At 43.9% G+C, this 24,789-nt stretch overlaps 1 protein-coding gene across 1 annotated transcript in view; it reads right to left on the bottom strand.

Moving 5' to 3' along the window:
• Positions 1–24,789, bottom strand: part of OBSCN (obscurin, cytoskeletal calmodulin and titin-interacting RhoGEF) — a 143,255-nt gene that overhangs the window by 60,209 nt on the left and 58,257 nt on the right. Inside the window, exons 35-53 of the mRNA XM_039549201.1 lie at positions 23,842–24,114; positions 19,865–20,131; positions 18,758–19,024; positions 17,887–18,150; positions 17,086–17,352; positions 16,466–16,729; positions 15,270–15,536; positions 13,939–14,205; positions 12,407–12,670; positions 11,292–11,558; positions 10,158–10,421; positions 6,982–7,245; positions 6,402–6,665; positions 5,836–6,099; positions 5,111–5,374; positions 3,801–4,064; positions 2,162–2,428; positions 1,537–1,800; positions 616–882 (exon numbers count right to left, since the gene is read on the bottom strand). Coding sequence (XP_039405135.1) covers positions 616–882; positions 1,537–1,800; positions 2,162–2,428; positions 3,801–4,064; positions 5,111–5,374; positions 5,836–6,099; positions 6,402–6,665; positions 6,982–7,245; positions 10,158–10,421; positions 11,292–11,558; positions 12,407–12,670; positions 13,939–14,205; positions 15,270–15,536; positions 16,466–16,729; positions 17,086–17,352; positions 17,887–18,150; positions 18,758–19,024; positions 19,865–20,131; positions 23,842–24,114 — 5,049 coding nt within the window. The remainder of the gene's footprint in view (positions 1–615; positions 883–1,536; positions 1,801–2,161; positions 2,429–3,800; positions 4,065–5,110; positions 5,375–5,835; positions 6,100–6,401; positions 6,666–6,981; positions 7,246–10,157; positions 10,422–11,291; positions 11,559–12,406; positions 12,671–13,938; positions 14,206–15,269; positions 15,537–16,465; positions 16,730–17,085; positions 17,353–17,886; positions 18,151–18,757; positions 19,025–19,864; positions 20,132–23,841; positions 24,115–24,789) is intronic.

Below are 24,789 nucleotides of genomic sequence, written 5' to 3'. Positions count from 1 at the left end.
ACAGTGAAGTGGTAAATGGGAGGGGAAACCCAGATTTTGGGCAAGGCCTTGCTCTGGGGATGGTAGAAGGAGTGGAGGAAAACAGGTGTGGATTCAAGTTGTCTGCAGTCAGCATTTGCACATGAAGTTCAAAGCCTCCAGTAACAATACAGCACACTCACATATCATAGAAATCCCTTATTGCCTAATTGGTGCATCTCTTACCATCCCAGGCAGGCATCCCTTATCCCATTCCCATATCCGGCCACACTCCCTACACTCAGGACAGGAGGGTTCAGCATATTTTGACATCATGACAACATTCAAGGACAGGTTGGTTGGGGCTCTGAACAACCTAGGCCAGAGGAAGTTGGCCCTGCCCATGGCAGGGGGATGGAAATGGATGATCTTTAAGATCCTTTCTAACCCAAACAGTTCTGGGATTTGATGATTTAATTGCTTTCACACTCCAGATACTGCAAGAAGAACATTTCTACCTTGACCATGTGCCATGCCCAAGAAGAATATTTATTCAGGCGTGAACCAGCAGCAAAACAAATCAATAGCTGCAGAGAACACCAGGAAAAGCTCCTTTCACTCCACCCCTCTTGAGCCAAGGGTCACCACTCTGCCTACCATGCACAGCCACCACAGCCATTGTCCGCTGGTGTCCAGAGTCGCAGGTGTAAATTCCTGAATCGTCCAGTTCCAGGTCATAAATGACCAATTCAGCAGCACAGCCCTGCTGCTTCATCTCGTATTTCAGACCAGGGTAGAGAGTGACATCTCCTTTCCTCCACTCCACTGGAGCCTTGGGTTTGGTGAGCTCACACCTCAGTGTTGCTGTGCCACCTTCTTCTGCCTCAGTGTTCTGAAGCTCTTGTTTAAAAAGGGCTGGCAGGGCTATAAAATAGAAATGTGACTTGGACCTACTGCAGCTGGGGCTTGGGAAAAAGGAAGTAGAGGGAAAAAGAAAGCACCAAAAGTTTTTTTGAGGATGTGTCTAAACCTCAGTGCTCTAGATTCAAACTACGAGGCTATTTCCCCAGGGAAGTAATGGGAATATCTGCAGAGCAAGAAGAAATGGATTTCAAGAAGTTACATGTGCCATGAAATATATAGAATCCAATCTATGATACAGAAATGGACTGATACTTTTCCTACTGTAAGAGCAGCCAGTGTGCTGCCCTGATCAGTGAAGAAGTGTTTTGAAGATCAGCAGGGAATTTCAGAGGTTCAGATTCCCTCCTAAGACAGAGCTGCAAGAGTTCATACCCCCGCTTAAGGCAGGGAATTTTAAGGGTTCAGATTCCCTCTTAAGGCAGGCCACTTGCAGGAGAGATTTTGATTATTCTGACAGCAACGTACTGAAAAAATGCATTTAGTTCTTCATTGCAATTCCCATTTTCTGCCTGGCCACTCCATGAGCTGCATAGACCAGGCTGCTCTGCACGCCTTATGATTTACAATCTTTTCCCTAAGCATCACTAAACTAAAATTGTATTTTTATTTTCAGAAAATATTAGAACCTTTTCCTTTTTCGGGTTTTTTTTTTACCAGTGACTGTCAGCGTGGCAGTTGTCTGTTGATCTCCACACATACAGATGTAAAGTCCAGCATCCTCCTCCTCCAGCTCATGGATAATCAGCTTTGCAACAGCACCGTCCTGACTCATTTCATATTTGCTGCTCTCTTTGAGCACCTCCTGCCCTTTCTTCCACTCCACCTCAGAAGGTTTTGTCAGCTCACACTGCAGAGCAGCAGCACCATTTTCCACAGCTTCCAGGTCCTCCAGTTCTCTCTTGAATTCTGGAGGCAGTGCTGAAGAGTAAAAGAGTTACCAGAGAGAGGGTGAATTTCCTTTAAAAAGCAGCTTGGTGAGGTCCTCGGGGAGAGGTCTCATGGGACAATACCAAGCCCTGATCCAGGTCAGAGGAACACAATGGAAAATCTCCCCCAGCTTCCCTGGCCACTGCATCCGAGCAAGGGAAGTGAGATGAACCAGCACAGCTGAGGGGGACAAACACCAATGGGCAACATTTTTCCCAATTCTACACAAGGAGGAAACACACAGAACCCAAAGGAACACAAAAGCCCAAGCAGACAGAAAGGGACGGGAACAGACCGTGGCAACAGAGATTTGGGCAGGTTTGGGGGACGTTCATCCCAGGGATGACGTTACCATGCACTGTTAAGGCAGCCGTGCTGTTCCTGTCTCCACACACACAGGAATACTCCCCACTGTCACTCAGGTCTAGGTCATGGACCACCAGCTCCACCACACGTCCCTCCTGCCTCATGCTGTACTTGGTGCCCGAGGTGAGGATGTGCTGGCCTTTCTTCCACTGGACACGGGCAGGGGCCTTGCTCAGCTCACAGTGCAAAGTGGCCGTTCCACCTTCTACCCCTTCCTGGCTGGTCATTTCTTCTTGGAAAAGCGGAGGCACAGCTGAAGGATGCAGGTAAAGCGTGTTACAAACTGAGGGTGTCTCCAGGGAGGGGTGAGGAAGTGACAGGGGAGAGTTGTGAAGGTTGCAACAGAGGAAAGTTGTCAAGGAAGGGTGAGCATCAGCCACAAAGAGAGGAAAGAGAAATGAAAATATCCTAGTGGGAATAGACATCCTAATCCTTTTAGGCATACTCTGGCTTCCTACAGCAAAACTGCTCTGTTCTCAACAGATTCACGCCTGCTTTCTGCCAGTTTCCTCCTCAGAAAAACTAAGGGTAGCAGCTCGGAGCTCCTTAATTCACATGGGTTGTCTCCCACAAACTTCACGGCTTTGCACTCTCTTTTGCTACTCACAGAGCTGCCCTGCTGTCCTCTGACTGTTGGCACATCTCCTTACTCATCCTCATTCCTTCTTCCTTGAGATATCCTTCAAGAGGTGCACCTGGAATTCACAGATTCTTCTTGACCCCAAAGCAAATCTCCAGCTGCTGAATTCCAGCCTGGGTTCTTGTCTAGGAACACATTTTCCCCACTTAACATAATTCTTGTACCCGCTGCAAGCTGTGTCCTTGAAATAAATGTGGTGGTCTTCACATATGTCCCTCTATTCATTAGGTGGGATAATGGGATATTCCACCTGTTTAACGAAGTTGGATACTGCAGATCTCAAAATTAGTGTCCAGAACAGTGAGACTAAGTTAAAATATCCAGGCTAGAAAACAGGCTTAGTCCTGATTTGGCACATTTCCCACTCCAGCAGTGTTAAGCTGAAGCACCAGACTTGTTTGCCCAGAAAATTGTTCTTCGACAAAGGAAGACCAGAAGGAGGTCACAGAAAGAATTTATTCTTTCCTTAGAAAAATCAGACTCCCAATAGAAATCTATCCTTGTGCATTAGGACAGAGATTGTGGGCACAAAGCCCAAAATAAACATAACGTAGTGCAGAGGAGATTATAACTAACAGAGCCATATTCTGGATACTCCTTATTCCCTATATTAAAATGGTTGGTATTGAGAATTCCGGAAAGGAATGGCAAAGAACAAACAGATTTGTGGTTTAGAGAATAAGTGCAGGAAAGGAAGGACCAATGAATGATGGGGTTACGTGGTAGGAAAGGAATGGAGGAAGGGAAAGAAGAAAGGAGAGCAGGCTTGTGTTTAAGGAAACGAAAAGGCAGAAGAATGGCACAGAGAAATGCAGACAGGTGCTTTCCAACTTCCACAGCCTGCAGGGGAGGAGGGGCAGGGAACATTTTCAACCTAATGGAAGTTCAGTTAACAGGGATGACCAGACAGATGTGGAAAACTGAACAGCTCAGAGCAGAGGACAGAGGTTTCCAGTCAGGAAAGAGGAGGTCAGGATGGCTTTACCCTGTACTGTCAAGACAGCTCTAGTCTGGTGCTCTCCGCACACGCAGGTGTAGTCTCCTGCATCCTCCTCAGCTATTTCATGGATCACCAGCTCTGCTTTGGGCCCTTCCTGCCTCATTTTGTATTTCCCACTCGGTTTGAGGATCCTCTGGTCCTTCCGCCACTCCACCGGAGCGGCCTTGGAGAGCTCACAGTGCAGGGAGACTTCTCCACCTTCTTCTGCTTCCTTGTCCTTCAGCTCTTCCTTAAAGAGTGGTGGCAGAGCTGGAGGATGCAACACGGACAAAGGGACAGCAGAAAACCAGAATTAAAACCCTAATTTCTGTTTTGAAATTACTTTTTTTTTGAGGCAATTTTGCCTCTGAAATTTCTTTTTTGAAGTGCCCCTCATGCCTTTTTTTTTTCAGCCTATTATAGATATTCTTAGCCATAACCAAGTTCAGAAACTCTGAAAGCATCTTTCTTTGAGTGTGACGTGATTTCAATCACCCTGAGGGATCAGTTCCCTGGGGTTTTGTTGTAATTTATAGGGAAAGAGCAAAACAGAAAGAACCAGACCTCAAATCAACAGCACTCGCAAATAACACTGCTGGATACAGAACTATTTTACCCACACAAGCCTCATCTTTTGGAGGCTGCTGTTGTTATTTTCTGGTTTGTCTTTAACAAAATATTACAGCCCCATCTACATGAAAGCAGTCAGATTTCAAAATAATACTACTCCTAGTTTTACATTGAAGTTTGAAGGGCCATTACATCTAATAAGAATTTCAGATTCTTACTAATGGGAAACATTTTGGAAATCATAATTCAAAGACAAAACAACCTACAGGAATTAAGCTCTGGAATGATAACTCTTATCTCACTCTGCATGTGTGACTTCTATAAAGAACCTGGAACATCCATGGCCAGATAATTTCCTCCTCTTTCTGCTCCCCCAACTCTCACTTTTCCTTTATCCAGTTCCTGGAGAGCAGGGGGCCTGACAGACCACAGCTGTGTGTTTTGGAGAAAACCGTGGTGGACTGAAGTGAACTACAGGGTTGGAGCTGGAAAATGCAAATATCCAAAAAGGGGGCACTTGCACAGAAAGAAACTTCTCATTTCCTCCTTTTAAAGGACAGATTAATAACGACCCAAAAATTCCCCATGAGCAACTCTTTCTCAGGAAGAAATGAGTTATAAATAGAATGAAGGAGGAGGAAAGGATAAAAACAAAGACAAGCTACTGACCCAGGGAAGAAACAACTGAGTTTCAGAATGATGTCTATCTCGAGAGCTATTTGTCAATTTTAATAAGGTCTTTTTACCATGAACTCTTAAGGTTGCTGTTGTCTTCTGGTCACCACACACACAGGTGTAATCTCCAGCATCTTTTACTTCTAGGTCATGGATGACCAGCTCTGCAGTGGTGCCAGACTGTCTCATTTGGTATTTGTCACTTGCTTTGAGCACTTTGGGCCCTATTTTCCACTGCACTGGAGCTCCTTTGGTTAATTCACAACTCAGAGTGACTGATGCTCCTTCTTGGGCTTCTTCATTCTTCAGCTTTTCCTTGAAAAGCACTGGCAGGGCTGGGAATGGAAAGCCAATAGAAAGTGTATTTAAACTAAGTGATCAGCATCGTCAGTTCTCAGCTGAAGGTCAAATCTGGCAAAATCAGGGGGGTTGAGGTTATCACTACGAGGATCTGGAAAACCAAATCCAGCAGTAAGACAAGAAGCGCTGAGCTGACAGGCCAAAGTGCAAGATTCAAGGTGGAATTTAAAGGATTTTTCACAGGACAGAACATCTCAGCTGGCCTAACAGGAGCATTTCCTGGGTGGAATTCCCTTAAACCTACAACACAGCTGTGTGTCTGCAAGGAGAGACAGCCCTGTCCTCAGCTCCCTTTTCAGCAGCACCAGACCAAAACTAAACACCTGAACAAGAACTGGACATAAACTAACTCCCAGGAAAAAGGTGAGAGGTGAACACTTCACACAGCAACAGGATGTTTCAGAGAAACAGAAAATGGACAATCATCTGCATTTACCATTCACTGTCAGAGAGGCTGTGCTGTGCTGGTCCCCACACACACAGGTGTAATCTCCTGCATCCTGCAGCTCTAGGTCACGGATTTCCAGCTCAGCCAGGGCACTCTCCTGCCTCATGATGTATTTTTCACTTGCCCTGAGTGTTTTGTTCCCTTTCTTCCAGGCCACAGCTGCAGCCTTGCTCAGCTCACAGCGCAGAGTGGCTGTTTGGCTTTCCATGGCTTGCAGGTCCTTCAGGTCTTCTTTGAAAAGGGCTGGCAGGGCTGAAGGTCACAAAATGGACAGAGGACATTAAAAGTGACACGTGACACACGGGTGACAGGAGGGATGGGGTGGTACAGAAGCAGAGAACACTTTAGGGTGGAAACAGGGTGTTTCCCTCATGATTCTGGGACATTGGACAAACCAATAGACAGAAGGAGAAAAGCAGCCTGGACACAACCAGTTCTTACAGAGAGTTTACAGATTTAAAGAAACAATTCAGCCACAGGTGAACATGCAACCAACATCAATGAGCTGGCATGGAAATACACAGTAATACAAATAATATGTATTTTTTTTTTACCATGCACTATCAAGGCTGCTGTTGTCTCCTGCTCTCCACACACACATGTGTACTTTCCAGCATCTTTCAATTCCACATCCTGGATAAGCAGCTTCATGACCGTTTTCTCCTGCCTCATTTTGTACTTCTCACTGGCTTTGAGCAAAGTGCTGCCCTTCCTCCACTGCACAGGGACAGCCTTGGTCAGTTCACACCTCAGAGTGGCCACTTGACCCTCAGTCACCTCCTCATCCTTCAGGCTCTCCTGGATGCCTGCAGGCAGCACTGAGGATGCAATGGGAACAGGGTTAAAGGGAGCAGCAAACACAGCCTGCTGGTGAGGGCATGGGTGGGGAAGGAAAGGTGGGGAGGTGTCTTCAGGCTTGATCTCACATTTGCTTCAGGGATCAGATCCTAAAACCACTTTGTACATGGAATTGGGGAAAGGTTTTACCCCTAAATCACAAAATTCATCCTTGTGGTTATGCCACGCAAGGTCAGACTCAGAGGCACTGTGCACAGATAACAATGACCATGGTGATAAAACAAATTCAAACCATAACCTCGATAATGATGGCATCCAGGTGGAGTTGGTCATTACCATGTACTGCCAAGGAAGCCGTGGACTGCTCCTCCCCACACACGCAGGTGTAATCGCCAGCATCGCTCTCAGTCAGATTGTGGATCACCAGCTCTGCAGTGACATCCTTCTGCTTCATTTTGTATTTCTCACTAGGTCTGAGGGCTGTGTGTCCCTTTCTCCACTCCACTGGGGCGGGTTTGGTCAGCTCACAGTGCAGGGTGACTGCTTCACCCTCCTTGGCCTCTTCATCTCTTAACTCTTCTTTGAACAGAGCAGGAAGGGCTGAGAAACAGAGCAGTAGAGGTTTTCATGACAAGCAGCTCTTGACCCCCAAAATAAATGACCCTGATGTTCACCAGTATCTATTCATGCCTGGTTATTGATGAGAGGGGATCATCTGACAGAAGGGAGATGCTGATTTGTGTCATAGACAAAAAAGAGTCCTGTCATTTTTTTAAGCAAATATTAAATAATGTTGCTGGCTGGTTGAGAGATGTACGGAAAATAAACAGCAGAAATAGGGAAACTTCATGTATGGTCAAAACTGCAACTTTCTCAGTATAACCCAGCCTAGAGAATTGATACATCAGGTTGCATCATGATCAGGAAAAAAAGCCAAGGGGAAAAAATGGTGATGTTTTAACTTATATTTTAAGGATGCTTTCAGACCTAGCCCAGAGTTAGGATGAGACTGAAAAGTAGAATCAGAGAGAGATCCTGAAAGTGCTTGGGTGGGAATACAAAGGAAAGAGAAGAATGAAATCTTCTCAGAAATCTGCCATAAATCCCTCACCCCAGGAATTTCAGGCGTTTCCTGACACCCCATCCCTTTTGGAACAACAAATAGAATTATTCAGACTGTAAGGCTGGATGGAAATGTGGCAATATGGGGAAGCAGCAGGATGGAATGACATCCACTAAGCCTTTGGAATGGGGTGGGAACTACATTTGGATATAAAATTGCTACGAAAGAGCTTGAGAGGATGGTCTCCAATTCCTGACCCTGACCAGCAAGAAAGAAATAATTGAGAATAAGGATGTGGAGGATAATTGTGCAGACATTAATGTAAGCAGATAAGAAGGAAGGAAAACAACAAGGGACATGTTGGTCTGCCTCTCTTTCAGGAATGTAAGTTGATGATGAGTGACATGGGGAAAGTTGAAGTGTTTAATTCCCTTTTCTTCTTTATTATTAAATGTTAATTTTAATTAAGGAAGTAAAAGAAATTCTGGCTAGGATAAGAAACAAACAAACAAAAAAAAAAGGATTAGAGACTATTTAAATAATTATATTCCCAAAGCAGCTTGGTATGATGAAATTTGTCCTGGAATTCTTAAGTTGCAGGCACAACCAATTTCAGACATTGACAGTGACACTGGAGAAATCAGTGTGGCTGATGTTCCTCAAGTATGGAAAAAAAACCCCAGAAATTAAGAGGTGAAAAATATCTCACAGATTGAAATACACACATTTAGTTCTTGCCATGTAAACCGAGATTCTAAAATCCCAGAGAGTCAAGAAAGAAAAAATTACTTGTGTAAAGTCAGTGGAGCTGAAGGAGCTCCAAATGTAAATGTGTGCTTGAAAAAGAGCTGGAGGTCTCCCTGACTTCCAAGGTCTGAGTTTGACAAATGTCCATTGGCAAAAATGGGAATTTAGCAATACTCTTCAGTCTTGAAGCCAAATCCCATTCATAATGCTTGTCTTGGAAAAAGAGGGAGAGATGGCAGAGGATCCAAGGAATTGTGGCCATCTCAACTTAATTCTTTGAAAAACTCAGATTTGCCAAGAGCTTTTCTCCTCATGAAGGAGTGGACCAGGGTAATTTTTTCTTGACATAGATTAAGCCTCCTTGGAGTGCTACTAATCTGAAAACCACAGTTACAGGATGTTGAACTGGGATTTACACTCACAATGAAAGAAGGACTTGAGCAGAGTTTCTCACTACTCTGGGTTCAGGATTATTCAGCATTTTCTGTGGTGACTTGGACAAACGCAAAGTTTTATTAATTTTGAAGATGATCTCAAGGTGGGAAGGAAGAGAGGGTGAAAACACTTCTTTAAACTGGATTAAGATACAGAAGACCTCTGTGAAGTAAAACAGGCTGCAATTCAGCAAAAGCAGGTGGAAAATTCTCTATTTAGGAATGACCAACAATAAGATGGAGCAGATCTGCAGTGAGGGATTTGAGGTTGCAACAGTTTGTGGAATAAATTTAAGTCAAAAAATTCAAGCCTGATGCAAATAAATCCTCATAACTGAGATGTATAATTTGGAGTGTCACACTAGTTCTTGGTTCAAATTTTATACAAATACTTCTCTGTTTGAAGTAATGGCTTGAGCCAGCTCAAGAGACTTTTGCTGGAATAAATTTCTGGCAGTAATGATGGGGACTTGGGGCTCAAGGATGGACTAACCTGTACAAGCCCATTCCAATTCTATTTTTCATGGTTAAATTGAAAGTTCAAGACTGAATCAATCCTTGTTTTGTTGATAAATACAAAGATGAAAAGGTCTGGGCAGTAAAGCAAAGAAACCAATTCCCTGAATTCAGACCTACTGAATTTCCAGGTGAGAAGGAAGCTGAAACTACTTCTGACTGTCCTGTGTTAACAGTGAAAATAAATTTTCCCTCTCTTCCATGGGAAGTTTGCAGATGAATTTGGCTGAGGGCTGTGAAATATTCTCCTACTCTAATGCTGACTATTCTGCAGTACCTGAATAAAAATCAACACCTTGGTCAGAGTTACAAAGTTAAGTTACACTGAACCAAGTTTTCTTTTTATTATTTAAAATTATTTGTCAAATCCTAATGCAACTTGAAGTAAAACTGCTCTTTTAAAGAGCTGTGAATGTCCCTGCTGCTCCATCTCTCTACGTTCAAGTCAAAAGTGAGTAAAACAGAATTAAAAAAGCAAATCTGTGACATCCTTCAGTCTTTGGTGTGGTACAAAGAAATACTGCCCTGCACCAACAAGAGCAAAGAGAAGAAAAGAGGGAAAATGTTAGTAAAATCAATGGAACTACAGTCGTGGTTAGAATTAGACAGATTAGACAATAAAAAGAGGAAATTCTGTTACAAACAGAATGATGGCAAGATTAGAGAAAGAACTCATGGTGTGTCAGTGCTGAGGCTTCCAGAGGAGGAGGGAGAAACCCCACACAAACACGTCCCATTTCTGCGTTCTTTACCATGCACTGTCAGTGCTGCCGTTGTCTTCTCCTCTCCACACACACAGGTGTATTCCCCAGCATCCCTGACCTCCACAGCATGGACCAGCAGCTGTGCTGTGGTTCCCTCCTGCCTCATTGTGTATTTTTCACTCGGTTTGAGCACTTTGTGTTTCTTTCTCCACTCCACGGAGGCGGCCCTGGACAGCTCACACTGGAGAGTGGCTGTTCCACCTTCTGTGGCTTCTTCATCCGTCATCTCCTTCTGGAAGTGCACAGGCAAGGCTGAGGGGTTCAAAAGGAGCAGAATGTGTGACCATGGCAGCTACTCAAGTAACCAGTTCATGTGGTCTGACAACCACAGGCAAAAAGCAAACCTTTCCTAATCAGTCCCATCAGGATTAATGACCACTCGGAGAACCATAAAAGAGTGGCTTTGGAAAGCTGGAAAACACCTCACTCATAAGTCAGAGAGTGTTTTCATGGTAAAGTCCATGGCATGAAGTGAAGAACCACATCAGTCTCAATTCAGACCTGCATGACTGAGCCCCCACCTTGGATATTGCCAGCTAGAATGGAAAATAAAGCCTAACCAGAGCACCTAAATTCTATGGCAATGCAAATCATCACCAGAAAAGTTCATAAATGAACCTGTACCTGAGCCAATAATTTCACTTTTCCATGAGGGACCTTTAAAAGGTCCTTTCCAACCCAAAATACTCTATCATTTCACCTCATAGAGTGGTCTAGCAAGCTTGACCATCAAATTATACTGGAACACTGGTAACTGTCTCAAAAATACCAACAAATCTTCTCAACATGAGGATCGTAACATCTTTACAGAAGAATGTGATTTCCCATTTCTCAGCACCTACTGATGAACATAAGCATCAAAAAAATGAGTTAGCACCAAGATGAACATCTGCAATTTTTGCCACGAGCCTCCAACCTGTACCTGATACTGACCGAAACATCCAGGAATTTATTCCCATGTCCAACCACATACTGCTAAACTCATCAGAAACAGTACTGCACTTTCAAATCTGACACTCCTATGCTCTTAAAAAAAAAAAAAAAAAAAAAAAAAAAAAAAAAAAAAAGCTGTTTGAAAATCATCCCTTTAATTTATGCATTTTCTTTTTTTTTTATTTTTACCATTCACTTTGAGCTCAGCCGTGGTTTCCTGCTCTCCACAAGAGCACGTGTAATCTCCGGCATCTGCCAGGACTAAATCATGGATCAGCAGCTCAGCCATCGTGCCCTGGCATCTCATGGTGAACTTGTCGCTTGTGCCCAGGGCTCTGTCTCCTTTCCTCCATGCCACTGCAGCTCCAGCTTTGCTCAGCTCACAGCAGAAAGTGGCCGTGCCATTTTCTGTGCCTTCTACATTCTTCAGCTCTTTCTTAAAGTGCGGAGGGAGGGCTGAAGATCACAGGTGAAAGAGAGCACTTTAAAATTGAGGGAATACCCTGTCTTGGCTGCTCCACTGGGTTAAAAAACTTTAAGCGTTCTAGAATGGACAGAACCTGAGAGCAAAGAAATTTGGGGGCATCCCTGACTTGTGCTTTGCAAGACACCACATTCAGCATCTCACAATGACTTGGAAATCAGTGTTGATTTATGACAACTCTGAGAGCCATAGAAGAGTGAGTTTGGACAGCTGGGAAACACCTTATTCATAAATCAGAGGGTGTTTTTAATGATATGAAACATGGCATGACATGAAGAACCACACCAGTATCAACCCCTCAGCTCTCATTGGTCTGGAAATCTGTAAGACTATGATATCAGTACTGGGAGGTGTGTTTTAAAGACATTTTAAGATATAATGACAGAAATCTGATCCTGAGATTTCAAGGGACTATGCACAGTTTTTCCTCAAAACCAGATTAAGAATGAAAATGAGCACCACATTGTTTAAAAATAAAATTTTATAACTTTTCAATTTCATCCAAGAAAAACAAGTGAAATCTCAGTGATATGACCTAAGGAAATTAATGAGTGAAAATACTCCAAAACGCAATTTCTGACTTCATCAAGCTTTTCATTATCCACTTCCAGATTCCATCAACAGGAAAGCGGGGGGACTGAAAAGACTGTGATGCTCTTATCAGTCCCAAAGGAAGGGCTTTCAGTGGAAGATATTCCCAGTGGTTGGAACAGCTGCTATAACATTTTAAAATAACAGAAGGGATCAAGAGCAGATTGTGATCCCACAGGAGGATCACAGATGACAACGCAGAAAATTCCTATTAACCCAGATATTTTACCATGCACTGTCAGGGAAGCTGTGGTTGTCTTGTCTCCACACACACAGGTGTAATCTCCTGCGTCTCCTTCCTCCAGGCTGTGGATTGTCAGCTCAGCAGTGGTGTCCTTCAGCCTCATTTTGTACTTCTCACTAGGTCTGAGCACCTCCTGCCCCCTCCTCCACTCCACCGGGGCGGGTTTGCTCAGCTCACACTGCAGAACAGCCGTCCTGTTTTCTGTGCCTTCCACATTGACAAGATCTCTTTTGAACAGAGCAGGCAGAGCTATGGGGTGTAATATAAACAGAGAGGACATCAAAACCATTAACCAGACCTCAGGGAACTCAGGACTGGGTCCTGTGGCCAGTCCTTCACCATTACAGGAAAACAAATCAATCTGGAAAACTGCCTCTAATAGAAAAGTCCTGCAGGATCCCAGTCGGGGTAATTTCCATCATGACCTGCTTTTAACATCAACTTATTCATGTTCACCACTTCACAGCCGATTCCAAGAGTCCTCTCTACCTATTTCACTCTGAAATCATCTATCTTGAACATTAATGACCTCAATTTTGATCAAAAGTCCTCAGCCAGGGTGACAGGACTGCTATCTGAGGATCCCTGCCTTTCCTAACACCATAATTTATATTTCTGGATCAGAAAAAAAAAAAAAGTAATATAGCTTCAGGGGCACCTTTAACCCAAAATTTCAAAGGATATAGTGGCACTAATATCAGGTTTACAGGATATTTTAGCAGCATTCAACAAGTTGCCTTATGATGTGCCACTAAAATAAAATGGAAGTGACTTGCATAGGGATGAAAACAATAGGTCAAAAGAGGGGAGGAACAGAAATTCCTCCAGCTGAAACAAAGATGATGAAGAAAAAGTGTGCAGAAAATCTGGGAGAATAGTTTTGCCTCCTCGATTTCCCCCTGTCCTTGGCAGCTTTTTATCCATTAGATAACTTAAATAAAAGCTGTTCTTCCATCTATGGGAGCTGTACATGAACTGCTCCTTCTGGAGGGGCAACCAGAGCTCTTCCATTCACCACAGCAGAGACAGGAATAAAATTTCCACCACTGTTCCCTAAGTCAGGACCTGCAGAATAATGCTGAGGTGTGGGGATTTATTTAAGTGCCATTTCCTCAGCAGATTATCCCAGAATCCTTCAAAAGAGTAGGGCAGTCACCCATTCCTGAATGGAAAAACCTCTCACTGCCTGAGCTCAGCAGATTTAAAGAACTTTCCTTCATGTTAAGCATGAAAATCCACTGATGTCAGGGAGACACAATGAGAAACCCCCTGAGAACAATCTTGCTGCTGGAGGTCTGCTCACTCTTGCTCTCTGAGATGAGAAATTCTCACAACTTTTCTTTACTCTGAGATAAAGCCATCAGTTTCAAACTGACAGACGGTGGGACATGGGAGGAAACAGCACCAGCAAACCGAGAAAATGCTGCAGAATCAAAACACCAGAGCAAGTGGGAAGGAGAGAGAGGAAAGGGATGTCCTTGAGGTACCACTATCCCAACGGAGAACGGCTTTTTTACCATGGACTGTCAAGACAGCCGAGGTCTTCTGATCTCCACACACGCAGGTGTATTCTCCTGTATCTTCCACCTCCAGATCTCGGATCAGCAGCTCTGCAGCCGTATCTTCCTGTCTCATCCTGTACTTTTCACTTGGTTTGAGTGCCTTGTCCCCTTTTTTCCACTCCACCGGGACACCGACCTTGCTCAGCTCGCAGCGCAGAGCGGCCGTTGCGCCGTCTGTGGCTTCCCTGTTCTTCAACCCTTCCTTGAAAAATGCAGGCAAAGCTGAAGGACAGCAATATCAGCAGTGAGATGTAGCACTCCAAAGAGTTAAAATTATGTTTAAGTTTCCTTTTCCCTCTTATCTTGAACTGATTTATCAAGACAAGAACAGAGATTCTCAAGGGTCTCCACGAATCAGCATTGGGAAAGAAATGTCACAACCAGGAGAGGATTTAATGCTTGTAGTAATCCATAGGGGTATTTTACATGTACTTAGAGTCACAAATCAATACAAATAGAGGTAGAAACACCATTTTTTTTTCCCTGTGAAATTTCAATCAAAAAGTACAAACACCAATTTGAAATTTCTGGAAAGAAAATGGTTTTCTTTTATGACATTTTAAACCACAGCGGGAGGAAGTTTGCTGTGTTTCCACATACTTAAGCAAACAAAGAGACATTTAAAATTTAAAAAAAATGAAACAGTGAAGTTTCATTTTAAATGTCAGTTTGAAATGAAATTGCTCATTTCAATACATGGTGGGAAAACAAGCATTTTCACCTGAACTGACATACCCTTTCAAAGATGTCAGGTTCAGTAAAAATCAAAGTTCTCGCTGAGAATGGTTGTCCTTTAGGAGTCCTGGGCCTGATTTACAAAGAACACCAACTGAATTCCACGACAACTAGGCTGGAAGTACAAAAGTGCTTTGTTGTCTCAGGAATGGAGTATGGGCATAAGATTCCATGGAATAACCCAACCTTTTGGAATTTCGTGAAACCTTAAAATCCCTGAGACATAATCCCTTTGAAGCAACCCATTTTTGTCTTGAGCGTAACAGGGAGTCTAATAAAGGACCTTTAAAGGGAAAAGCAAAATGATGGTCCCTAATCAAAAGAGCGGCAGCAACCCTGGTTGCCTTACTCTGAGCTTGGACACCAACATCCCTCTTGTGCCACAAATTCCAGCTGCACAGGTGCCAGTGGATGCATTTCACTGGCATCGGTGAGCTGCGGATAAAGCTCTGGCAGAAGGAGGAGACGGGAGGGTAACCAGGGCTCTGTCCAAAGGAACAGAGAAATCAGGGTAGTTACTTTCAGGCTGTGCCTTGCTTTGTTTGTTTTACCATGAACTGTTAAAACTGCCGTGGTCTGCTGGTCTCCACACACACAGGAATAATTCCCAGCATCCGCCGTGCCTAGATTTTGGATTATGAGCTCAGCCACGACACCTTCCCGCTTCATTTTGTATTTGTCACTCGACTTGAGGATCTTGAAGCCCTTCTTCCACTCCACATTAGCAGCAGCCTTGTTCAGCTCACAGTGCAGGGAGACACTTTTACCCTCGGTGGCTTCTTTGTCCGTGAGTCCCTTGGTGAAAAGGGCAGGCAGGACTGCAGAGCAAACACGGACACGGCGTCAACCCCGGGAAAGCCTGACCCGCAATCTAATCCCTCTCTTACCTCCCTGCAGCCACCAGACCTTCTTGGTCTCCTCCAGGATTTAGTTTCTCCACAATTTTTCTCCAACATCTAACCCTTCAAAAGATAATTCTGATTTTTTTTTTATTTCCTGTCGTCACACTTTAAAACTTTCTTTAAAATCAAGTCTACCTGCAAATGTAGTTGACAATCCAACTACCCTTTACTTTATACACCATAAAAATCAAAGACAGAGTTAGAGGCCATCTTTCAATATGAGACCCAGAGCATTTTGCTTCCCTTGAGAAAAGCAGCAGTTCTACAGAAAGACCTGATTCATGGAACTGTCTGAATTTTTATAAATAAGAGTCCCTTAGAGCAGAGCAGTTGCAAACATGCTGTCAGTTTTCTGCAGAAATAAAATATTTGCTTGGGAAGTATTAAGCCAAAATTGGTAAAAAAGAGCTGGGAATAGCAGGAGCATAAAAAGCCTATTTTGTGTTAAGATCGTCCTTGTGTAGCATCATTCATTGATGAAAACTTGTTCCTCTTAGGAGCAACAAGTGTCACAGTCTAAGTCACAAAAAGTAAATATTATTCCCACTTTTATTATTCCCAGTTCCTATGGGAAAACTTCTAAACAAGCAGCTATTCTGGGCTAGGGAGGTTGTGTTGAGTCAGGAACATAGTCTCCACTTGTTTGACTAAAGCACCTTGGAAGCACATCAAGAGGGCATCAGTTGAAAGGAGAAAAAGAGAGAAGGAAGAAAGGATAGGAAAATTAATCAACAGAAAGGAGGACAGGAAGTACACAGAGGTCAGAGGAAGCAGAAGTAAAAGAGGATGAGATCCTGGAATTACACAGGTTGACTTGGGACACGTGCTGAGAATTTCTTTTTTACCATTTACTGTCAGAGCAGCCGTAGTCTGTCGTTCTCCACACACACAGCTGTAATCCCCAGCATCTGCCAAATCCAAATCCTGGATCGTCAGCTCCACAACGGGACCTTCCTGCTCTATTTTGTACTTTTCACTTGGCTTGAGCACCATGTTCCCTTTTTTCCACTCAACTGGGGCTGATTTGCTCAGTTTGCAGTGCAAAGTGACTGCTTCCCCCTCTGTAGCTTCCTTGTCCGTCAATTCATCTTGGAAGAGGATAGGCAAGGCTGAAGGATGCAATACCAACAGAGAAGGAATCAGCAGCAGAATGAAATGAACTGGACTGTGCTGTAGTGTTTACATTCAATCAAAAATGCTCTGTTTCTAGGTGGGCACTATTGAAAAAGGGGGTAAAACCTCCTTGAGGAGAGAGAAATAAATTAAACAATAATACAACATATAGGTGCTGTCTCAAGGCAAAAAAACCACAGGGGAATATTCTCAAAAAAGGTGACTCCGGCACCACAGAGCCAAGAACATGAAACCCCTAAGAAATAACACCGACCAAGCTTTGGCTGACCAGGAAATGCTGCCAAATGTGCTAGATTTGGGGTTTAAAGAGAAACATGGGTAGGAGGGTTACCATTCACTCTCAAAGCAGCTGTGGTCTCCTGCTCTCCACACTCGCAGGTGTAGCTCCCAGCATCCGCCAGGTCTAGGTCTTGGATAACCAGCTCAACAAAACGCCCTTCCCGTCTCATTTTGTATTTCCCATTTGGCACCAGCACCTTCCCGTCCTTCCTCCACTGGACGGAGCCGCCCGGCCGGCTCAACTCGCACTGCAGCGTCGCCGTCCCGCTCTCCGTGGCCTCCTCATTCCTCAGCTCTTGCTTGAAACGCACCGGCAGGGCTGAGAGATGCAGAATGAGAAGGGATTGCCACCCTAGACCCTGCTCAGAGGCTGAATCGTGATTTATCGTGTGTCTACCTAAGCCTTACTCCAACACCCTTATCCTTAAACACGTCCTGTCTTTCCTCGTGGATGGTAAAAGAAATTTTCTATTAAATCGTTCTGTGGGAGTCAACAAAAACATGCCTCAAGAGAGACAAACTCATTCTCATCATTAAACATCATGAACCCTCTGAAACAGAAAATCCCAAGGAATCTTATGTTTCCATGCTAATTTAGGGAAACACGTGCAGGACAGCATCCTTCACTCGAGGGAAGGCAAGAAGACAACACAACACACACACACACATCCATGGGGTATAATAAAAGCTGATTGAGGGTGGAGATTGGGGACAGGAGTGACACAAAAAAGATGGAAGAAACTAGTGAAAGCAGGACATGAAGGAGGTTGTTGTGAGGGAATGTACAGACAGGAGGGGGGAAGAGGTGGACAAAAACATTCCAGAGTTTCACAGGTTGTTTCTGCCTTTTTACCATTCACTGACAAGGCTGCTGTGGTTTTTTGGTTCCCCACTAGACATGAATAGTCTCCAGCATCCTTTGGCTCCAGGTCGTGGATCAGCAGCTCAGCCACGGTGCCCTCCTGCCTCATCTTGTACTTGTTACTCGCCCGCAGAACAGTTTGCCCCTTCCTCCACTCCACTGGGGCCTCTGTGCCCAGCTGGCACCGCAGGGTGGCTGTCCCACCTTCCACAGCTTCCATGGCCTTCAGCTCTTCTTTGAAGAGCACGGACACAGCTGAGGAGTGAAGCATTCTCAGTTTACTTCAGGCGCATCATCACCACCTGGTGACCTCACACGGGATTTAAGCCAAAACAAATTCAGATTCTCTTGGCCCACACAGCAAAGAAGCTCTGACCTACCTGCACCTCCAGGACCCTGCTGATATTTACAGTAGCAACAGGAGTTTTGGGTCAAATAAAAAGAGAACAATTATTTCCCAATAATTAGAACACCAAAATATAATTACCCTTCTGCTGCCCAAATGCTGTTGGTCACAGATGTGAAAAAAATTGCTGAGAGTGTAGAGAGAAGAACTGAATATTCTTTAATAAAAGGTGTAGCTGAGGCCCTTCTTACCTCTTGGCTTAGAGCTTGGCCAGTCACCTCTAACCAAAATATAAGAAATTTCATAGGGAAGAAAAGATATTTCGTTATCAGGTACCTTTGATTGATATGCATTAGCATGAAGTTATCATCCCAGAAAACAAAGAACATAACGGACCCAGCCAGAGCTGCCGTGTGTTTGTGCTGATCCCTGTTTTCCTGAACACTCTCTGCAAGTAGTAGCAAGACCATGGCAAGAACAACAACAAATGGTCACAAGCAGTTGTCTCATTCCTACCATGGATTTTGACTTGGGCTGTGGTCTGCTGGTCTCCAGTGTCACAGGTGTATCTTCCCGCATCTTCTGGCTCTGCATTATGAATCACCAGCTCTGCCACTGTCCCCTTCTGCTTCATTTCATATTTGGCACTTGCCTGGAGCGTGGCTTCTCCCTTCTTCCACACCACAGTGGCATCAGCTTTTGTGAGTTCACAGCGCAAGGAGACGGATTTCCCTTCTTCCACATCCGTGTTCTCCAGGGCTTGTTTAAAAAGCACAGGCACAGCTGGAACACAAACCAGGGGTTAGGACAAGCCCTCTTGGCCTCCTCTACAACAAATGCCCCCATGAGAGCTGTCACCTCTTAAATCCAGGCCTTTTCCAAGTGAGCAGAGCAGCCCTAGACCCTCCCCTCGGCTCTGTGGCATCAAGGAGATTCTGCTTGGGAGCAGGAATAAATCCCTCCCCCTGATGTTACCATCTCACTGTGGATCCCTAGGAATATGGGGGAAGTTTCTTATATTTAATTAGGACCCTTTCAGAGTCCTCTGGGCATCATCACCTAATGAATTCCCTGCTCCTGTAGGGCTCTGAAATAACATTCATATCCTATATTTCTCCCACTTTCCGCTCCAGCATGTACTACTTTTGCTATGCTACTAAAGGGACTGTATTCGGGGAGTGCAAATGGCATCTAAGAGCCTTTGAAAATGATGTTTTGGGGACGTTGGGGGTCTAAATGTTAACCACTTGTCCACCTGCAGTTTTCCGGGGACTGGACTTATGTTTTCACATCCTTGTGCTCCAGTACTATTGGTCTCCAGCTCTAAAACTCCAGTTTTAATCACAGCCATGTAAAGCTGCTGATAGGGCAGGAACTACAGCACACAGAAAATTAATCCTCTGCACTTCACTTAATTTTTTTTTCCCCCAGTGGCCCCAGACACAGCATATGAGATCACATGAATGAAATATATGCAGGTGCCTACAAGGGTGCAAGATAACCCTTAAATTTTTCATATTAAAGATGCCACTGCCACAAAAAAAATGAAGGTTACCTGATTATTTTTTTAATAGCTCTATTAAGCACTTGATTAAGTTTGCCAATGTCTCAAATTGTACCCACCATTCACTTTGACCTGAGCAGTGGTTTTCAGTTCCCCAGCGCTGCAGGTGTAGTCCCCAGCATCGACGGATTTCACATCTCGGATTATGAGCTCTGCCACAGTCCCATGCTGCTTAAATTCGTACTTCTCACTGGCATGGAGAACAGTGTCCCCCTTCATCCACTTCACTGGGGCACCAGGTTTGCTGAGCTCACAGGTCAGCCTGACTTGTTTTCCTTCTTTGGCTTCTTCGTTTTGGAGCTCTTGCTTGAAGAGAACCGGTGTTTCTGAAAGAAGGAATAACACAAATGTTGAAGGAAGCACATGAGGTTGGAAATCTTTTTTTTCCCTTTTAGTATCAGACTTGGTTTTTGAGACAGAAAACCACAGGAATGGAGAAGCACTAGCAAAGAGTAAACAGATTCTGACATCTCACATCTGGCTGCCAGCACTTCACAGCAGCAAAAAAAATTTGAGGCCAGATGCTTATTTTCCTTTTAACCACCACCTGCACCGTTGAAGATGCTGCTGCTCTTACTACTTTCATTATTAACATCAGTGGCAGGTGCTGCACTGCCACTAATGACACAAACTGTGCTGTGGATGGGTGCTCAGAACTGGACCAGTGGCACAAAAAACATAAAACTCCACTGAGCTCAACTCACACACAACACAGAGGACACAGAGGAATGGCAAAGCATTTTCTGTCGTGATCAGCAGAATTGATTTCTCATCATAAAAAACCCTTCAATGTATTTTTTATCCAGCATGAACACAGACTTAAAAGCAGCACAGAACAAACACAGAGAGGGAAGTACAGCTGAAGGTGACAGGGTCCCTGTGGAGCTTCCCCTGAAGGCTCTGTCACAGCCTGGGATTCAAGGCTTTAAGGTGAGCTAGTGCAGGGAAGGCACTTTTGGGGGAAAAATAAACTCAGCCGAAATGTTCAGATAAGGAAAACATAAATTCTTCTTGAATTCTGCTGTCTTGTGAATATGCAAGTCAGCTTCTGATCCGTGATGCACTTAACTCGTGGCTGTAGGAAAACTACAGCCTGTGATCCTGTTCCCCTTTTACCTCTAGTTTGGGACACAAAGTGTCACATGACTACTGAATTTCTATTTCCTATTTTGCATTCTGCTGTTCTCTTATATGACCCTGAAAGACAAAGGACAGTTCCAACAGTGCAATTTCTTGTAGACATCCTTTTGACTTGACTCCTTGACCTGAATCCATGTGTTTAAATCCTGCATCCATCCACAACCTTCTCTGTGAGGGGAAAAATGGGGCTGTTGTGGGAAATTACAAATGTGGTTCTTTTCTAACAGATAATTCTCATCCGGGTCCTACTGAAGTCAACACAGATCTTTGTTTTGTGTGTAATGGCTATTGGGAAAATATCCCCGTGCCACAGAAAGACAGAAAATCGGGATCCTTAACCACCAGCTCCTCTTCATTGCACCATCAAGGTCTTCTCCTTCTTGCACAGCCTCAGGCTGGTTCTTTGTGCCCTAGAAAAATCCTGTGAGCAGCTTTTCCTCCCACTCCATGCTCCGGGGTTCAGGTTGACCATTCCAACAACCCAAATGCTTCTTTTGTTCACACTGGCTTCCCTAATCCAGGTGCAGCTTCTGATCAGTCCATCCCAAGTGTGTAACACCAGCAGCACACAGAACATCCTCTGGTTTGGATAAACACAGCCTGTGCCTGTCAAAACCTCCCTGTCCCTGCTCAAACCTGCCCAGGGGAGTGATTTAACTCACAGAGTGATTTAGCTCAGAGACAGAGCTCCTCCTAAGAGGAGCTGGGGCTGGGACAGTGACTCAGGAGAGGCAGGAGCAATTATAAGGTGATATTTGGTGAGCCTTGGTTCTGAGCCTGGTCAGACCCAACTCATACCTAACTCAGAGTTAAAAGACATATCTAAGAAGAGAACTTTTGCTTCAGCTCAGACAACAACCATTTAGATCACATGATCATAGAACTTTCTGGGTTGGAAGGGCCCTTTAAAGCTCATCCAGTCCAAACCCCCCTGCCATGACCCAGGACATCTTCAACCAGACCAGGCTGCTCAGAGCCCCATCCAACCTGACCTTGAATGTTCCCAGGGATGAAGCATCCACCACCTCGCTGGGCAACCTCCAAGAGTGTTTTACCACATTCATTGTAAAAAACTTCTTCCTTACATCTAATTAAATCAACCCTCTTTTAGTTCAAACCATCTCCCCACGTCCTATCAAGCAGGACAGCACCTCATTGATGCTCGTTGGGTGCACTGCTCTGAATAAATCTGGCTGTGTAAAGCAATTGCACGGACAAAGGTGGGGGTGGGAGTTCCCCCCTTGGAGAGAGCCATCCCTGGAGACAGTTCCAGGAGGTGATCCATCCTCTCTGTGGATTACTTCTTAGCCTGGGGTGTTCTCCTACTGTTCTCTTTTTGGGGTTTGGAATGAGATGGTCTTTAATGTACCTTTTAACCCAAACCATTCTAGGATTTCATTGTTCTCAGAGGCACTTAACTTTCTCAGAGCTAGAGCCAGGTCAGATGAAGGAGTCTCCTGTTTCACATTCTGTCACCTCTCTGGCTCCTGTTCTGGATGATTTGATGAGAACATCTCAGTGCACAACACGAGGTCCCATTTCAGTGTAGTTTCATGGTTTTATTGTTTCAATTAATTACTCTGAGCTTGGTGGTAGGACACAAACCATCGCTCCAGAAGTTCTTACCCTTGACAGTAATAACTGCACTACGTTTGGCTGCTCCATCCTCACACTCACATCTATCACTGTCTCTTTGTTGTGCCCTGTGAATGACAAGTTTGGCCTCAAACCCTGACTGGCTGATGTTATATTTGGAAGAATTCCTAAGGCTCTTCCCATCTTTGCACCACTTCCCAGGGCTGTCTGATCTGGAGATGTCACAGTGAAGGCTCACATCTTCTCCCTCAGTATCTTCAGTGTCAACCAGCTCCTTTCTGAAGGTGCAGAGCTTCTCCAGACTCATATAAAAAACATCTGAGATGGTTCAGAAGAGGTGTGGGTTCTCAGATCACAAGTAATCTGTGAGATTTGCCCCCAGGATTGCTTGTATCGAAGATATAGATCAGGGTTAGTAACAAATAATTTGGTGTTCATGACTATGAAGTCCTCAGGAAGGTACCAGTGATGTTGCAAAATGTTGTTTAAATACCTAATGATACCTGGCAGAAACTGAGAAGAAAAGATTCCTGCTGAAGAACATAAATAATTAGCCTTTTGAAAATAAAACATTTCATTTTCCCTCCGGAAAAAGAAATCCTTTTTCATTTCTGTAGTTTAGCAAAATTTGGGCAAATTTACAAATTTTGTAAAAAGACAAGTTCTTCGAAATAAATGTGGTTACGGAATAAAATGAGATTATGATCTGACAGGGTGGACACTGTGTGTTCTACATCTCTGGGCAACAAGAAATATTTATATTTCCAGTAAGGAAACATCTCTCTAATCCCACATTCTTGGGCTGTCTGGCATTCGTTTTATTCCTTTGCTACCAAACACTGCAGATTTAACTCAGTTTAACTTCTCCAGAGACAACAATCCATTGTCAGCAATGAATAGCAGGGAACACACACAACGTTGCCCTTCAGACAATGAAAACTGAATTTAAAACTTACTGGTTGCACTTTTTTTTTTCATTGAATTAATTGATTTCTCCTGATGAATCATCACCTTATCAGCTTGAGAAAAACTGAACAAGACATCCACTGTACCATCACTGTATTATAACATTCCCATCTAAATCCAATAAACACTCCAAGAGCTGTCTAGGATTACTAAGTGTTCATTCTCCAGCTGTCATTTCATTGTATAAATAATGCTGTTCTTGCACATATACAGATAAACAATGATGGTGCCAAATTTTTAGCATTTTTGTGGGGTTTTTTTTCCATCTACCCACATTAACCCCACTTATTTCTACTCATCATTTCCTCTCCTGCAGTTGTGATGATTGATTTACCTTTAACAACCAAACTGGCAGATGTTTTCTTATCACCAGCTTCAAATGTAATGACCCCCGAGTCCTTCAGTGAGAGCTTTTTCAGCGTTAGCAGGTGATATCCACCAGGCTGGGACTGGATCTCATTAAGTTCATTGGTATGGAGTGGGGTTTTATCCAAAAACCACTGCACTCTGCTATAGTCTACGGGAGAGATTCTGCACTTGAACATGGCAGATTCTCCTTCTAACACAGTGACATCCTCCAGGTCTTCCGTTATTAGCACTTTCTGGCCTGAAAGGAACATAAATACATCAATTACTGCAATCTTCCGTTTCTGGCGTGAAAATCGACACGGAAAACTACCAAGATTTCCCCCGTGAGCATTTCAAGAAAAAAATATGTTCGTGATAGAGAAGATTGAAACAGAACTCCCCTGATATTGACCACAAAACCCACTCACAGGAAGATAATATAAAGAGGACACACGCCAAAATACAGTGAAGACAACTTTAAAGCACCAGAAAACATAAAGCAGAACAAGTAGCCAGTACAATACAAATCCAGGGTTATAAATTTTCTCCTAATGAAGCTCCCTGGAAAGGTTGGAAGGATGAGTCTCTGACAGCATTATTGGGACATAAACATCACAAAGACATGATCCCTCCCCCTTGACAACCTCTGTGATTTTCTAGAGCAAGTATAACTTGCTTTCTATGGGATAGGACCACTGAGCCCACACCTTCTTTGAGTTCAGTCCAAACATAAACCCAGTGGGAAGTGGGGAAAATGTCTGACTGTGGCTTTGGTAAAAAACCCCAAAACATCTGCCCTGAAAACCTGCCTGTATAAATATAAATACATAAATGTAAACACACATACAAAGATAAACCTCACTATAAAGACATATAAAATAAGGTTATCACTCGATACAAAAATATCTTTGATGCTCCTCCTACTTATAAAACC

This window comes from Corvus cornix, chromosome 2 (genome assembly GCF_000738735.6).
Source record: "Corvus cornix cornix isolate S_Up_H32 chromosome 2, ASM73873v5, whole genome shotgun sequence".
In the NCBI taxonomy this organism is placed as follows: Eukaryota; Metazoa; Chordata; class Aves; order Passeriformes; family Corvidae; genus Corvus; species Corvus cornix.
This window is presented reverse-complemented; position numbering and strand designations above follow the sequence as displayed.